Genomic DNA, 18,057 nt, shown 5'->3' with positions numbered 1-18,057 from the left:
ACTTAAAAGCAAATATAATGCAGTTTTTCATATAGTGCTTCTGATATAAAATCAGATTGATTTTAAAATGTTATGTTTTCATAACCTTAAATATTTGACTTCATACATTTCATTTTAATTGGTGGCAGTCTATTTTAGTGTTTTTGCCTTAGTATTTATTTATTTTTTAAACTAAAATTTAACTTAGTTTTGTGAAAAGACTATATATTTACAATCTAAGAGCACAAAACGCAATTTAAGTTAGGTAGTAGGAATCTCTGGGAATTTAAATCACTGTTTTAATTTTGCAGCCGTAACTCAACAGACTGAATGGGAAAGGTGAAGCACTGACCTTTGGTGGTCTCACTCTCTCTCACCACGAAAGTCCCTCTTCTGTTTTCTAAAGCTAGCAGCATCCTTTCTGAATCACGGCGTGTGATTTTGGCAAAGAACCATCTAGAAAGTACAAATAAAAAAGACAAACAGAAATCCAAAACATCAGGGAGCAGAACATATGTGGGAATTAGAGCGTCAATTTATGAATGCATCTAGTAGACTACAAAAGTTTATTTTCTCTCTCTTAAATTAAGCTTGAAAGTAGATGCCAAACATGTTGCCTTTCCACAAGCATTGGAAAAGTGACAAGTTTCTTATTTTTTCACATATTTAATCCATTAGTTAGTAATTTATTTGTTTTTTTTCTAAGGTTTGATGCTTTACTTCATTTTAACGTAACAAAGCAACAAATTTGTTTTGAAGAGATTACTCATTTGATTGATTTCAAAGTGTTAAAAAGCAATCAGTTTGGGGAAAAAGTGAAGTGGAATGGAGAGTATGAGTAAAGAGACAAAAGGCAGCAGAGAAAATAAAGTCTGTTCTACCCGCATAAATCTGCACTTATGAATTGGAAACCCTGATATTCATTTGATATTTCTTTCTCCGGTAAAAGCTGCTTACCTGGAATCTAGTGTCAGTTTGAGATCACTGGTGGAGCAGAAGGGAAAAGTGAGAAAGGAGGTAGTTACAGCTGAAGATTAGCTCATGCATCATGCTGTAAGATCGAGCAGGTAGGCATGCAAATTCAGAAAATGCTAAGCAACCACACAAAGTTTAAGTTAAGAAATTTGGAATAATTATTTTGGCAAGATAAAGCTGAAGAGTCAACACAGGAATGTCCAAAAACATCTTTGCATCAAAGCAGAGCAGCAGAGAGAAATGGCTTATAACTGCAGATTGAGCTAACGGTAGCTAGCATGTTAAAGGTGTAATAATTCTACCACAATACATCTATTATATGAAGAATAAAAATAATAATAATAAAAAACAATGTTTTTTATAAAGTGCTGGGAACTTTTTAGAGTTTTACAGTCCCCTAAAAATCATGCGCTCATTATTTTTATATGCTGTAGGAGTCACAAACACTCCAAGTATGAGGTGGAGAATTATAAAAACACACATTTATGGTAATATTTTGCACTGCCTTTGAATAAACCAGCAGTGTCACAGTACTGCAAGGCATTTTAGTATGGGCACAAAAAAAAAAACAATTAACCACCAAGGTTTTAATGGTGGAATACCAGAAGTCTACTGTAAACACATTCTGGAAATAATTTAGCTCTTTGCCAAGCTGTTGCTTGTATATTCATAGTTGATTTAACAGGTATGGGTAGCAAGATTCCATCAGTTTTCAAGAGCATCAAGCTATTTGATGTAGCAGTCCAAGCTATGCTAAGCTAACCAATAACAATGTTTTAACTTCTCAAAATCTCAGACCTTTTCTTCAAAAAGTAATTTCAAAATAACATAAGGCTCCAAGAGAGAAAGCCTTTTAGAATTAGGGAGTGGATCATCATCGCTCTTGGTAAGACACAGATAAAACAGAACATGTAGAAAAAAATAAATGAAGGGGTTTACTCTTCTGCCTGGATGGAGTCAGATGGAGCCACATAATTGCTGGGGATATAACCGCTCTTTCCGGTGGTCAGGGAGTTCGCCAGCCACCAGTCCCCTTCCCTGCACAGATAAAATGATAAGACTTAAACCAAGGCTCATCACACATCAGATACACAAAGATCCATTTTAGGTTTATCGAGTCTCTAAAAGCATGAATCAAAGCAACACTGTCATTTTTGGTCACACTGGTAAACTCAAATGAAGCTACATTTAGACATGGTTGAGCTCTTGGCCCTAGAGAAGCTTGATAAACATAAGCCGTGGTCGCTCTACTGTTAAATTAAAAACAAACACTAGTTTGAAGCCATAAAATCATACAGTCATGCATTCATGTGGGTATGAAATAGAGGAGGATGCAGTTGCTGTATGATTTGTCAGAGACTGGGTTGCTGCAGCTTTGCAGCAATATCTTTACTTAGAGAATTTGGGGCAAAACAAGGTTCACTCTCATTACCTCTAGCTGACCTACAGCAGTGATAGTGCTGCAAGGCTTTGCATCAGCTCCCCTGGATTACTGTAACAAGAGTTTCTGGGCCAAGGACAGAGTTATGTGATGAAGTGGTATTACACAGGATGTGGTCTATGTGAAAAACGAACGAGGTCAGATGTTCAGTGTAAATTCAAAAAGCTTAACAAACCTGCAGTTTATCTTCCTCCTACAAACAAATAATGGTTCATGATGCAAAAATGAGAAAAAAAAACATGAAGAGGAAAAAAGTGGAAAAAATTAGAGCAAGTTAGGAGCAGCAAGGCTACAATCACAGATCAGTGTGAAGTATCAAACACTTTCCCTACTGAATAATCAGGACTGAAGGAGAAAATGCAGAAGTATTATTTTTATTATTATTATTATTATTTTTTAAAAATAAAGCTTCTGGATGCCTCCTGAAGGCTTTCCAAACTTTTACAGATTCCAAACGTTTGCAAACTCAAATTTCAGGACTTGTAAGTAGTAATAAGAAATCTAACTAGAAAGCTAGATAGTTGAGCATAATTTTTTTTCTTTAAAACCTTGCTAACTAATCTAATAATTAAGAGTTATTCTGTGAACTCAAACTCGATTATCCAGTTTCAGTTTTGGTTCAAGGAGCCAGATGCAGCTATAATCCACTATTGTTCAAAGCTTCTGCCTTCTAGGTCAGCAATTTATTGGGTGAACAGGATTGTGTACACTGTATATGGTTCACTGCACCTCTATTGATAATTCACAAGTGAAAAAACAAGCATGACCCTCCCCTTTAGCACTTCACTCAGTAAATAAAAAGGTCTTGCTGAATGCCCAGCTCTTAGGAATAATAAACGATATTTCATGTATCATTTCACAATCACTATGTCATTGCAAAGGTGTGCCAAGGCACTAGACTAGATAGTCTGAAATTTTATGAAAATAGCATGGGAAATATTTTAATCTAATATAATTGAAAGCTTTGTGCAGGGATTTAAAAGGGAAAATGAGTAAGAATGCAGTAAGGTCATAATGTATTGTTAATGTTTTATTTGTGTTTCTTACGTGTTATTTAGTATCTGGAGACGCTCCCCCTTCTTGAAAGACAGATCTGTCTCTGTTCGAGACTCGTAGTCGTACAAGGCCACAAATGCCGTCACACCTTATGCAAAAAACAGATAATTGGGCTTTAATTAAGTGCTAAATGATGGTGTAAAATACCGAAGTCTAAGACATCTCACCTGTTGGAGTTATTCTGTTATTGTCCACACCTCCAAACAGAACGAGTCCGGCATTATTGGTCACTAATTGTGGATCCGTGTCCACAATTGTGCTGCGGTTGGGTGTCGCTGACTGTTGAGCCGAATTGTGGTGGAGACTGCCAGTCCCTCCCCCTGAGCTGATGTTACTGTCGAGGCTGCGGTTTCGCTGGGCAACGTCTTTGGGCTTACTCTTGGATCCCCCCATGGCCAAGACCTGCAGAGCATGAAAGACTCAGTGAGAAGGCTATAAACAGCTATAAAATGTACTGTAAAGTGAAAATTACACATAATTTGGCATCAAACAGTCTAGCTTTCTTGTCGGACTGTTCATATAATCCATTTAAGGTCTTCTGACCACCACAAAGTCAGACACAGACTTGAGAGAGGGTCTGGAATCTCCCATTTTATTCACAAAGACACACACACCTCCAAGCAACCCCCCCCCCCCCACACACACACACACAACACTATCATAAAACTTTCCCCACAGACTGAAGAGCAGCTGCCACTCTGCTCTGTTTCAAGACAAATATGAAATCCCCCTCGTTCCACTCCAACCAGCAGAGCAAACACACAGACAATATTTGCCATAGACAACTAACTGCAAGCGCAGATCTCTGAAAGTCGCATATACATAGATGTGCAGTCAAAGGAACTGTTGCTACGTTCATTTTCTTCTTACTTGACTCAGGGATTCCCTAAAACAACATATATACCCAAAAAGACTAAAAAGGTGAAATTGTTAAAAGATGTTCACATAAAGACATCCTGCATTAGAGGAAATCTACACCTTAAGTCCTGAGATCCTAAGTGAAGGATTTCAAGTATCTTGGTGTCTTGTTTATGAATGACAGAAGAGTAAAGCGTTGATGTATGGGTTGAGCCTCTGCAGTAACATGGACAATTCTCAAGAGTGCCATAATAAGGAAAAAGAAGAGCCAAAACGTAAAGCTTTTGATTCATCAGTACTTCTATGCTCCAACCCTCGACTAGGATTGTGACCCCAAAAAGTGAGATCCTGGATAGAAGCAGCTACAATTAGCTTCCTCTGCAGAGTGGTGCGACTCAGCCTTAAGGCTCGCCCATGCTTCTGAAGCACTGAAATCGGTCCTCATTCACAAAGTTGTGTAACAAAAATTGTGCCGTTTTGTTCAAAGATACGTGCCAAACAATATGCCTACAGGGTGTCCCCTTCTCAACACTTTGTTGAACTGTCTTCCACAGAACTCTAAGCAGTGTGTTGTATGATATTTATATGTTGTTTCAACCAGTCCGCTTCCACTGTCCTGTTTTTGTATCCACTCTGGCGACACAAATATTTTTGAGGAGCGTTTATCTGACATGGAGGGGAATACCGTACATTTGTAAGATTTATTTTGCAAAATACCCACAAAAATTGTCAAATGGATAAAAACTCCTGGATGGAAATTGCAAAGATCATCCAGCAGAGCATGTTGAATGAACAATATTTTGCTCATGCCCTGGGAATGTCTAGGGATTACCCAGGATTAGTAGACTTGTTACTCCGAACTGAATTTGGAAGACAATGGGTGGTTGTATGATGTCAATTCATGTCTAAATATGGTTGAAAGGTGTTTTTTGTCATCAAATTGGCTAATTATGCCTCAGTTTCAAAATATATGTTCAAGATGTTATTTGATGGGAAGCTAAAAAAAGTCACATTTCCAACATTTTCACTATTATATTTGAAAGCTAAACATATACAAGAGATGACAAGTTTACTTTTTGCGTTTAAACTGACATAGTAAGATTAGTTTTCACCAGATTTAGCTATGTAGACAAAATAAATAAAAACAAAAATAAAGATATTTCCATTTTATTTTGCTCTGTCAACAGGAGTTTTGAAGCAAAATCAGAGAAATGTTATCTCAGAACCTTTTATCAGAGTCTGGATGTCTTGTGTTTTCGGCAATGCCTCTGAGCTTCTGAAGCATTCAGTGGCATCGACTTCTTTGTTTTCATCTTATAAACTCCTTCTCATTTTAATGTGTGTTGTTTTTTTTCTCGCTATGACCAGAATTCACCAAGCTACACGCTCCCTAAAGCTCAGAAGAGAAGGAGACCTAATTGTAAGATGACCTGTATTTAACTTAACAGTGAATTACCAATTAGACAAAAAAAAAAAACACTTGAAACATTATGCCTTTTTCTTAATAGCAGCTCTTCAGTTGCTAATGGATGATGAATCACTAATGGCCTTTGTAGGTGTTCTGGATTCAGTAGATTTGGACTGTATTGCTTTTTTTGCCCATTTTTAAAGCTTTTCTCATTACAATGAAAACAATGCAGTAAGCATAGGCTAATTTAGGGAATGCATTGACTTCTATTTAAATAGAGATAGCCTTGGGGGTTCTACTTGTTAGTGCTAATTTAAAGAAAATAAATGTATTGTGACTGTGGAGGGTGTTGGAGAGTCCTGATAAGCTGATGAAGATAAAGGTTAATGTGTGTCATGTCAAGCAGCCCAGCTTTCTGCTCACATCTGCTGCACAGCTCTTGTTGCTTATGGAGAAATGCATTTTCCGATACACAAATGGTGTCTTCGGACTCATGAGTTTACAAGCAAAGGTTCTGCATCTAAATGAGAGAAACAACATTACTCTGTCTGGCTGAGATTAAATCACTCAGGGCGACGGACCTATGACATATGGTGGAAAATATCTGGCTATAAAAGGCAAAGCAAAACAGATGAATCTGTCACTGCTTCTTTTCAGTCGCGAATGGTTACTCATAACTGCAACTCCTTTTTTATAATGGTCTGCTGAGGAAATGACAGCATGGGTAATATAAGGTAAAGTGATGCAATGTGTAAGTGCATAGAGTGTAAAACAAAGTGGGGGATAACTGGGAAGTGGGACGAATAAAGATGCATGATTTTCAACATTTTTGTTCAAAGAAGTGTGTTGTACATTTGTTTTCAACCCCCCTGAGTTAACACTTTGAAGAACCACCTCTTATCTTTTTCTCTCTACCAGCTTTGTAGAATATCTCATGCTTATTTAGAACAGATAGAGATTATCATTTAACTTCAGTTTAAAAATGTCATGATCTTTGATTCAGTTGTAGTTTGGCTCTATGTTTAAGGTGATTGTATAGCCGGATGGTGAACCTGTGCTCCACTTTCAAGTCTTTTGCAACTTCTAAGGTTTCCCTCCATGTTAGCCAAGCATTGTGGTGTATTTCATTTGTAGTCAGAACTGGGAAATTCCAACTTCCTCATTGGAAAAATCAACTGGAACACCCTCAGCAGTCCTCCAATTTCCCACTCATAAATTGGGAGAAACTCACACTACCCCTAGTTACAACTTGTAAGGCCAACTTATCATTTCAACATGGCGCCATATTGAAATCCCAACTTCTCCGACTTTGTCAACCAGAATGCTATTAGTGTGTCGTCAAACTGAACTCCGAGTTTTGACTTCAGAGGTAACTGGAATGCAGCATTAACTCCATCTTCTCTTTTCATTTCACATCTATGAACTTCTTTGTGCACACAACTCCAGTGAAATATATTGTGGCTTCTTGTAATATATTAACAAAAGAGAAAAGACAAACAAACAAACAAACAAAAAACACACACACACACAGGACTACAAATGGTTTGGTAAAGAACTGCATATGAGCAGAAAAGCAACGAAAGAAACGAAAGCAACAGAGGTGTTTGGGTTGACTGCAGTGAGGGGGGAACATGACAAGGAAAGGTTGAGGAGTTGATGAGGCAGGACAGTAGATATTCATATCCCCTTTGGGCATGTCTGCAAAAAAAGAGGGGTGAGGGTTAACAGGTTAACATTAAGAGAGCAGACACAAAGATATCGGGTGGTTCAGAGAGCTGCTCTTTGTGTGTTTTTGCACTCTCCCCAAGCAGAATCATTGCATGCTTAATAAGCCGTCCGATGCATAGCAGAGCGGGTGAACCACTTCTCTCCTCTCCTCTGGAGCTGTCAATTATTAGAAAGCCACGGCCATTCCTCACAGGCACAGCTTTCACTCGAGGGGTTGTCACCTTAATAGTCCTCAAATGGTGCTTAAAGTCACATTATGCGGGCCGAGTGTTAGAAGGTGAAGACAAATGGAGATGTGCTGGTGGATATACCTTCGGGATTAAAACAGAAAAAACCAAATCTGATGTGAAAAAAGAAATAAAAAGAGTAGAGAATCACTTGCTTTACCCAAAAGGCCAAGACTCCATGCAAGGACCAGATCAAGTAAAACATGAACAGAGCATTAAGTGAGTCTTTGGTCTTTCTTCGCTCTCCGTTTCCAACAAAGCCATCTTTTGTCGGCTCTCAGCAGGCTGCACAGAAACGGGCCTGTGGCTTGCTGGCTGAATGGAAATATGTCTGGACGGCGGGGAGGGAATAAGAAAAAAATAAAAATCAGCAGTCTAGGTTCATGTCATAGACCAAAGTATCTAGAGAGGTATTATTATCTACAGAGTTAATGATAATAAGAGGTAAATTCTGAGCTCACAGGACTGAGTTACTGTAAAAAAGCAGCAGCATGAAAATCCCATGGGCATTTCTAGGGGATGTAGCTGGATGGGAGGGTGGAAGGGTTACGATTAGCTTAATTATGCAGAAGAACTGGCAATGAATTCCAAATCCTTCATGTCTCTTGAGCTGTTGGGAAATGGGAATAGTCTTTTAACGTTGCTGCCAGGGCTGTTTCTCTACATGGCATGCTGCTTATCGGTGTTTTCATGTGAAAACAATCACAGTTTCTGAATAGTACCTTATTATTGAAATATAAGAAGAGGATCGGGTGTCCTTCAGTCGTTAACAGGATTATGAATAAGCGAACAAGATTGTGACAAAGGACTATTTTCACACAGGACAGCTTTTGTTATGAAGTAAATTGTGATTTAGACCCCTTAGAAAATCTTTTCATCTTTTGTGGAGGATTATGAACCTGAGAACAGTTAAAAACAACATATTAAGGATTTTCTTTCTTCAGGGTGTTGTGTATGCAGTTTTAATGAGATGTTTGCAGACTATAATGCAGTACGGAAAAGGGGTAATTTTACATTTAAAACTGCATTTAAAACTGTATTTTAGTGAAAAACATGACAAAATGAAGGTCTGGTCTTTGATGCACTCTTGTTCTGAATAGTATATGCTTACTGGCATCAAAAGTGTGGAAATTCATTAATTTTTTTCTTATTATTTATAAGAACATATTTGATAATCTGAGATGAAATTTCAAGCCCTCTAAATACATATTAAGTACAATTATTTATTACAGTTTTCAATAAAACTGTAATATTTACATTTACACATCTCCAGTCATCAGAGTGACACTTCTTGAGGCTTGGTCTAAGAGAAAAACTTTTTTATTTCAAGACATCGGAAAAATGTCGTTATAACTTTTAAAAAATTTGCCAAAGGAACTAGAACTTTTTCATAAATTTTAAAGAATTACTGACTTAAAACAAGTTCTTATTACTTGCTGAAAAGTTACTTCTAAGTTAGTTTAGTCTTATTTCAATGCTGGTCCTTTGCACTAGAAATTAGACCAAAATTACTTGGTAAGACTTTATGCTTTTGCAGTGAAGAGATGCTAAAATCACAGCGCTGTACGGTGGCCTGGCATGACAACTACAACTGATTCAAACATGTAACGTTTACCCAAGCAACATTTGAAAATACCAGACTGCGGTCTTGTGTAAACGTAGACTCTGCATAATTAGAAAGCATGTTGTCAGTTTCTTTAAGTTTCAAGCATCCAACATATTGAGGTGAGTTAAGCGTCTCAACAATGTACGTGAGATTCGGTAATTGTATTATTTGGTTGCAGGGTTTTTCATGTGTAGCAAAAGTTTCCAAAACTCTATTGCAGCCTGACTTAGCTGGAGATCATTTTGAATGTTGCAGTTTACAATGATGCAGTAAGATGGTGCTGGAGCGTTATTTAAATACAGCGTTGAAACAAAATGCTTTCCTGTACATTGATAAGTTATTGCTTATGACTTGACATGTAATGCATGTAATGATCAAGTGTCTAACAATTTGCTTAAAGCAAATTTCCCAGTTATTGTGTAACCCAGTCCAAAATAAGGGCATTTTGTATTGAGTTAAGTTCATGGAAGGAATAATAAGTTAGAATGTGTTAAGCATGTGTGCTTAAATATGTTAATATTGTTATAAATAAGTGTTGACAAAAAGAAATGTATTTAAAACCGTTTTATAGGAAAGTTATCTTCACCATATTTTATTTTGAAGGGCTTATGTTTGTAAGAGGAAGTGGGGTAGAACAAAGCAACTTCACTGGTCCGTGGTTGGCTGGGGGTCAAGGAGAGACAGGAAGTAAAAGAAGAAATGAGAACGAAAGAGGTGAACCGCGCTGAAAAAACGTGGCGGAGTTATTAATAAACGAGTGTTTTAGCAGATATTTAGGCTTTCAACTCGACAGTCTGTTAATAGATATTGACTCTATACTGCTGTTTGCAGCTACTGTGATAATTTCAGACCGGAATTCACTGTACAGTAGGTGGAAAGTCATATGTAATGCTCGCTAACGCATTAGCATTCATTAGCACATTGAGTGCTAATGGACATTGAGTACTGTGAGCTAACTCAGCTAACAGAACACTTAACTAAAGTTTCCGTCGTGGGAGCGTTCCAGAGTTGAGCTTAGTGCAGGGAGATGAGCTTACTCTGAGAGTTTTGTGGCTGTGCTGGATTTTCCTGCTGTTTCCTGAATCCTGTGGACCGAGGGACTGGTGAAGGAGCTGAAGACATCTTGCCAACTGGGACTAAGGACAGGTGAAATTCCAAGAAGGTTCAAGATTTTCCTTTGGAGCAAGGTACCAAATTCCACGCTTCGTCATCACATCAGGCCTGCAACGGTTTTTTTTTGGGAATTATATTTTAGTTAATTATTGCCGGCTTAGGTGAACATTGAAGTGTGGGCCCACATTAATTAACATAGGTTTTGTGAAACCAAAAGACTGAAACATTTACCATTTCTGTGAATTTATTATTATGTTCATTAAATGTTCAAAATCTCTTACAGGTGTGTGTTTGATTTCTTGTAGAATAGTATTTGGAGAATATTATTTTTGCTCAAAGCTATATTATTGGGTGAAAAGAATAGAAAAGTACTGGTGTATTATTACTCTAAAGTGAAACTTAGCAAAGGGTTAAACACGAGAGTGTTATTATTTGTAATTTAATGGGTTTAATGAACTCAGGGTCTCTTACCTACTTCAGACCAGTATAATTGGGCTACAATTGGATTCTTACTTGTTAGAAAATGTAAACAATTAATTTGTACTATTTTTGAATATATTCTATACAAGACAATAGCAGCTTCTGCAGCAGTGCTAAGGTGGTTTCCACTGTGCATAATAATGCATATTAAAATATATTTTGTGTTTGAACTATTAAAATAGGCTGTTATAAGTGTTTTAAGACGGTGTCTCAAGTATTCGTGGATAGCTGTGGTCCATAACCTCCACTGAATACTGCAGGGCTACTGTACTGATTTAGTATATCATAACAAATATATATATATATTTTGGTATTCCAAAGGTAGTACTCCGCTGTAGATATGTTTCCGTCTCATGCTGGTGGTGTGCAAAACCACAGCTGCAATCATCACATCAGGTGGTAAAAGTTAAGAGATGTTTAAAATGGCACTTTGCAAGGCTTTAAAACTGGAATTTGACACAAATTGTGTGTACTGAAACAGGAGCACCATCAAATATATGAGTTTGAGAAGACTATAGATGCCTTTAAGGCACTGATTTCTTATGCAATTGGATAGCACTTATCTCTGGTAATATATTCAGGCTTTTGCAACCTAATAAATACTCAAGTTTCATAGTCTGAGATGTCTTGCAGTCTTTCATGAATTCAACAGATCCTGACATTAGTGGCTGGAGCAGTTTAAAGGGGGTCATTTTAGTCCAGAGCGCCGGCTAAAAGCAAAACGACCTGATTCTTAATGTGACCACTACTCTGGACATGTCACATAGAGCACATCAGAGCCAGATGGATGTCAACCAAGTCCACATAAGTGAGCTCAGCGAACAGCAGCTGCCAGACCACAGGAAGATACGATCGTGTTTTTATTGCATTTGCATCAGCAGACATCGGGCGTTTAAGATTGCGCATGCATAACACATTGTTCCCATGTAGTGGAGAACATATTGGGAGACACACTGTACTTATTTAAAATCGGTTGTAGTATTGGTGATAAATGTGATTTGTCAGAGAACATGTACAAGGGATCAGAGAGTCTGCATTCATGTACAGAGAGTTTGCCCTGTGTGGAAAACATCCGTGCGAGTCTGAAGGCAGCCTGATGGATGTCTTCTGTCATCTTAATGCCCCCTATGTGATTATTACAAGGGGAGGAGGGAGCGGAAAGGCTTTGGCTCCTGCGTCACTTGCCGCCAATTTTACCATAATCCAACCCTGCTAGTTCTGTCCAGATTACCAACATCTATTCCCTAATCGTGTTCACCAAACGCAGCAATGAAATTCCATCTGTGGCCCATTAAGCAACACGGATGCTGAAAAGGCAAGACAGGGAAGACCAGTCCAACTGTGGCGAACAGCAGCAGCTGCCGCAAGCCTCAGCATACGCATGTAATGATCTGAAGCATGAACAACTGTTTGGGTGGGTTAGTTCCTGGTTCTAAGCAAACACAGGGCTTTTCACCTGGTTTCTTAACAATGGCAAACAAAAAGATGTTTAGTTGAGTTTTCACAAGAGCACCACCTTTCCACAGTTCCTATTTGGATTCATAGAGTCCTGTGGAAGAGAATCCCTTCTGCTTTTACTCTGTGGTAGAAAATCAATCACTTGAGGATTTTTTCTATTAAAGGAATTTTTATTTAAACCAACAAAGTCCTATGTCAACTCAAACTATGCATTAATTCTGATTATTTTAATTAACTGGCTTAATTTCACTTGATTTCCACATGATTACTGTCTGACCTTAAGAATTAAGACTCTTGCTTAAGACTTGAAATAGGACACAAGAACTCAACTCCTGTTTTTTGAAGAGTTTGAAGAAACATAATTTTGATGCTGGTGTGATTTGCAACTTCAGTGCCATCTCCAAGCTGGATTTTCTGAGTAAAATACTCGATGAAGTTGTAGAAACTCATCACAGATTCTGGCTGACTCAGTTACGGATCTCTGATCGCTTTTTCAGTCTGTCTTTCTAAAGCAGCATTCCAATGAGACTTCTTTAATAAATATCAGAAGGAACCATTTATAGATGCTGATGTAAAATGTTCAGTATTGTTGGTATTTCTGCCTCTGCATTGGGCTGGTTATCTTCTCATGCAACTGACAAGAAATTCTGCAACAAGACAGACCTGAGCCTCTGCTCCTCTAATCTGTGGAGTTCCACAGGGGTTGGTTCTGGGCCCATTATGAATTTCTTTTTACATTCCTCAATTTGCTAACATTACTAATTTTTTAATGATATTTCTTATCACATTTATCCTGACATCCAATTGTATCTTAATTTTAAACCACACCAGGTGGTTAAGCTGTTCACCTTTGTACAATGTTTATCTCAGATTAGTGGATTTCTTTCCAGTAATTTTCTGGTTTTAAACCCAAATAAAAGAGAGACTTTGAGTTATTAGCTGCCAGGCAACTGCATCTTAAAACCAGTCAGAAAGTTTCCTCCTTTTGCCCAGTGTAAAATCAAAGAGTTACACTCAACTCCTAATTATAATTTCTTATGTCTACGAGCTATTCTGAATGCAACAGTCAGACTTTTAGGTAAATCTTATTTGTGTCAGTTTTTAACCAAACATTTTGCAACCGCAGAATCTTCTGGTTGTTCTTAGTTAAAAATTAAGGGCCTCAGTCAGACTTTTAGGTAAATCTTATTTGTGTCAGTTTTTAACCAAACATTTTGCAACCGCAGAATCTCCTGGTTGTTCTTAGTTAAAAATTAAGGGCCTTTCAGTCAGTGCCTCCAAAACTGTAGGATCATTTTAGTCTTACAGCTTCATTTTGCTGCTTTTGTTTTTTTTAAACAAAAAACTATTTTGTTCTCCCAGACTTCTATGTTTTTATATATGTGATGTGCAACACTTTGTGACTTTTATGTCTGAACATTTTATAAATAAGCTTTACTTATTTACTACTCTAATCCTTCAAGATCTAGAGAACTTGCTGTAATTGATTTACAAATACGTTCTGCTGTCTACCAGAAAATCCTTAAGGATCTGGTGTGGTTCAGTGATTTCAATCTTACCAGTAAGTCCACCCATGAATAGCTACGAAAAGACAAAATTAAAGTTTTGGTATAATTTGGGTAGAAATTCAACCGAGATGATGTGGTGTGGCCTTCAACAAGCCATTCATGCCTGAAAACCATTCATTGAATTGAAATAATAGTGAAACTAAGAATGGGACTCAAATTCCTTCTCTGCGACGTAGAAGACAGATTACCAGTAACACTTCAGGGCTGTTGTTGCTGGAGAAACTGGTTCTAAAGTTTAATAGGTTCTTAAGATAGGGCAGAGTTAGTTTTGATTGCAATCATTTAATAACTCTTGTTTTTATTTATTTCCTCTTCATTTAATACCAACATTTGTTTGATAATCTTCTTGTCATGTTTAGTCTGCTTGAATCAAACTCAATTTGTCTTGAAAGTCCGGTTCATTTGGGGAGGCGTGAATGCGCAGTCAAACTCTGATGCTTATAAATTATAAATTAATTATAAATTCACTTGAATTGTTTGAAAGTGTAAAAGCAAACCGCACCAGCTGAAAATGTAATAAATGTTGAGTCTACTGGACTGTCAGGAGTGAAAACACCCTAAAATACAGGGCAATAAAAATGCTACAATCTGAATCAACAACTCTGTTAAGTAAATTTTTTCTAACACTGAGTATCAGAATGTTATGAAGATGATGTAACACAGCAAAAAGCAAATAATGGAAGAAGAATCAGAAAGTTCCTCCATGTTTGGAGGACTACAGGTAAACACCTCCCCCCAGTTCCAGGACTGGATCCTGGATGAAGTGTGTAAAGGCTGAACACTGGCAGCACAAAGATGGGGAGGAGGTGAAGTCAATATTTGCTGCGGCACACACACGCACTCGCACGGTCCCGCTGTTGCCATGGAGGTGATTCCAAGCATTCCACAAACCAACAAATTGCACAGATGTAAGATAGCCACACACACACACACACACACGCCCCCACACACCCCTCCACACTTTCTGGGCCAAAACTCTCAGAGAGCACTGCATACCGATCTGATGAAGAAAAAGGCAAGATTAGTTGAGGCTTTGTGAAATATGTGGGACGTTTGACACTTCCTAGAGGCATACAGGAACAGAGACGGAGGGGGAATGGACAGAGAAACGGAGGCAAGGTGAAATCACCTGCAAATATTTTCTGATAGGTCAAAGGGAGTCACATCATGTTTACTCATTTACTTTACGGAGCCTGAGGATCTTTGGCTTCTACAACAGGATCAGGGTCTTTGAGCTCCTATCCCTTTCACTGTGTGGAAGCTTGTGTGCACAGTATATTTCTATGCAGCGATAACCAGCAAACAAAAGTGATCCAGAGATTTTTCTTAATCACCTTTTGTTTGCCAAACGCCACAGTGAAGCAAGCATTAAAATAATTTGACAAGCCAAGTAGCTGGATGCGGTATCCTAAACCCAGGGCTAACTGGGAGTTTTTTTTGTTCTCATCCAAATAAATGCTTCTGGCATCCACTGCAGGTTCACAGATTTTCTGTCATCCCCTGCTCCTAATCTGAGTGTGACATGTATCAAATTATTTTGGGATTGAGGCTCAGAAAGAAAATATCTGGGCCATTTCAGATGAAGGGTGGTGTCGCTTTCTGCTGAGCATGTGACCAAACATTTAGCCAAAATCGGCACGTTGAAAGTATCGAGAGGCTGTGAGACCTTTTTTAAAAATACAAAATTATTGTACTGTAATCAAATGATCCAAGAAATGCTATATTTCAATGAAACAATGTGGAAAATAACAAATTATTGAAGAGTTTAAGATGTCTGCCTTAAGTAAAGATGTATAATTGAGAGAAATTGCTTTTAATCTGCTCCCAACAATAAAAACAAGAACTTACTTGGAAAATAGTGGCGGCCAAAAAATATTTAATCAAGGTTAATCAATAGATGTACCAAAGTGATGTTTGTGGCCCAACTTACTATGATTTTAAAACAAAAGTGAATGAAGGACCTATAAAATAAGATTACGTTGTGGTTTATCTAAAATTTTCCATTTAATACGACACAAAATAGTTATTGACAAAACTCAAAAGTACAAAATTGCAGAAAATGTCCACCTGCATCAGCTCCAAACAAAAATTATTCCAACGGCTTCAAAAGGCTTCTGGGATACACTTTGTTTTCTTTATCTTTCCCACCCATTCCATTATGCTGAGTAGGTCAACATGCTCAAAACGTCACTCTTCATGTTTCTGCTTTTAACACCTCAAAATTAGGGTTTTTAAGGATTACATCACCACTTCAGTTAAACAGGTAACCGCCCTTATCCAGAACAATCCCAGATTCCCTGAAGCAGATTTCAAGGCTGGGTGATAACTGGTCGAGCAACAGATGAGACATACAAGCGAGGTTGGTTTATGTCTACCGTTTATGTGTCATGGTTGAGCTCCTGTTCGCATGTCATCTGGAAATTGGCACTTGTCAGAGGTTGGGAGGTAAATTAGATCAATTACATCACAACAGCAGTGGGTTTTCATTCAAAAACTGAATTGAGGAAATCAGTTGAAAGACATAGTATTATGGTATTTCATTCCTGATGAAATGCAGTTGGTAAAATCAATAAATCTTCTTTATTTTTACAGAAGAGTCAAAACATGAAGCTGAACTCCAACAATTTGTCTTTAATGAGAAGTAGAAAAAGCTGAAAACAATAAGTTGCGTTGCTGACTAGCAGGAGTAGGGAGTACAACCGAACTACCACAAGAAAACATGATTTCTGCCCCCCAGATGAGTTTTCTGTTGCTTTTCTGCTGGTCCAACCTGATCGATGAACGCCCCCTGTGGTGTCTAAGAAAACGAAATGTTGATGCAAGGCTGGTCATGCTGAAGCTTATAATTCAATGGTTTCCAACTTTACTGCATTTGATCATCTTACATAGACCAGTGAGACCACTTAAAAATAATTTGAAAGTTGGATAATAGTAATAGTATTTTTCATATTTTGTCTGGCTTTAGGAACAAACAAGACTGAGGCAAGCATGAAAAGGAGAATCATGCTTTAATGATCACAGATTTGTTAAATCTCTATATGCAACAAAGGGATTTTTTTGTGTTTGTGAAAAAATATAGTTTGAAGCCCCATCTCTCCTTCCATCCAGAACAGACTTTGGTTTATTCTTGTGACAGACAACAGAAGGAGATTTGTACTCAGATTTCCTTTGCATTTAAGAATTTCCACTCTCTGATGTTTTCTGAAGTGTTACCCTGCTTTTAAAGCACAAAAAAGTAATTTATTCCATTGGCATGTTATTTCGCTTATAGCAAGATATTTTTCTCATATTACAAGTGAAATAATGTGCCAATGGAACAGTTACGTTTTCATCAATATTAAGGAATTACTGACTTAAACCTAGTTAAAATATCTTGCTAAAATATACTTGTGAGTTAGTTTTGTCTTATTTCTAGTGTACTAAGACATTTTCACTAGAAACTAGGGCAAAATTACTTGGTAAGATTGTGTGTGTAATTTTCCTGTCACTCATGAAATCTTCTGAACTTTGGATTCAGGACAAGAAACATATGAAGCATGTACTAATCCTAGTACTGCATTGGGATCTCAGCAGTACTATGTGAGTATTCCTGCAGACAAGCATTGAAGTTGTGTTACTTTTGGCATGGAGTCCCTGCCTAACCTTTTTATCCCTTCTTCCCCGAATCCTGATCTGTGATCATTAGGAGCACGTGAAATCATCAGCTCCAGTTATGAGCCTCCGAAATGGGGGAGGGAGAAGAAGTAGAAGATAATCCTCAAGAGCTTTGAGTCCATTCCTTCCACGACCCCTCACCCCTTAGATTAGTCCCTCATAGTCTATCTCCATCCTTACACTCTTTCCCTTATTTTTTTCCTCCAATCCCTTTTTTTCAGACAAAATGGAAAAGAAACAGGCTTTCATCCGTTCAAGTGTCAGCAGTATATCACATGAGCTGGGGGAAAAGACGCTCAAGCATCAGGGAAATGAAAAGGTCCAAAAAACTGGCACAGGCTAGATCAAAAAGGCACTTTAGATCTCTTCCAGCATCGCACAGGGCTGTGTGTTGTTGCTTCCTCGCAGTGAACTGGAGTGCTGTACAAGCAAAGCCTTAAATTCACCCCTTCTCTTCACATTTCAAAGAGGCTGCATTTGATTCGCTCGATTCCACGGAGACTGGA

At 37.9% G+C, this 18,057-nt stretch overlaps 1 protein-coding gene across 4 annotated transcripts in view; it reads right to left on the bottom strand.

Annotated features, from left to right (window-relative positions):
- The window catches only part of LOC102227197 (proto-oncogene tyrosine-protein kinase Src), a 39,334-nt gene that overhangs the window by 10,124 nt on the left and 11,153 nt on the right, over nt 1-18,057 (bottom strand). Inside the window, exons 2-7 of one of the 4 annotated variants that reach the window (XM_023338642.1) lie at nt 3,619-3,853; nt 3,443-3,539; nt 2,571-2,588; nt 1,894-1,992; nt 937-963; nt 332-435 (exon numbers count right to left, since the gene is read on the bottom strand). In XM_023338642.1, coding sequence (XP_023194410.1) covers nt 332-435; nt 937-963; nt 1,894-1,992; nt 2,571-2,588; nt 3,443-3,539; nt 3,619-3,844 — 571 coding nt within the window. In that variant the 5' untranslated portion in view covers nt 3,845-3,853. The remainder of the gene's footprint in view (nt 1-331; nt 436-936; nt 964-1,893; nt 1,993-2,570; nt 2,589-3,442; nt 3,540-3,618; nt 3,854-18,057) is intronic. The other 3 variants (XM_023338651.1, XM_023338645.1, XM_005811092.2) reach the window with 3 other exon arrangements.

The sequence above is a fragment of the Xiphophorus maculatus genome, chromosome 1 (assembly GCF_002775205.1).
Source record: "Xiphophorus maculatus strain JP 163 A chromosome 1, X_maculatus-5.0-male, whole genome shotgun sequence".
Lineage (NCBI taxonomy): Eukaryota > Metazoa > Chordata > Actinopteri > Cyprinodontiformes > Poeciliidae > Xiphophorus > Xiphophorus maculatus.
Note: the sequence above shows the minus strand (reverse complement) of the source record. Positions and strands in the feature narration are given on the sequence as shown.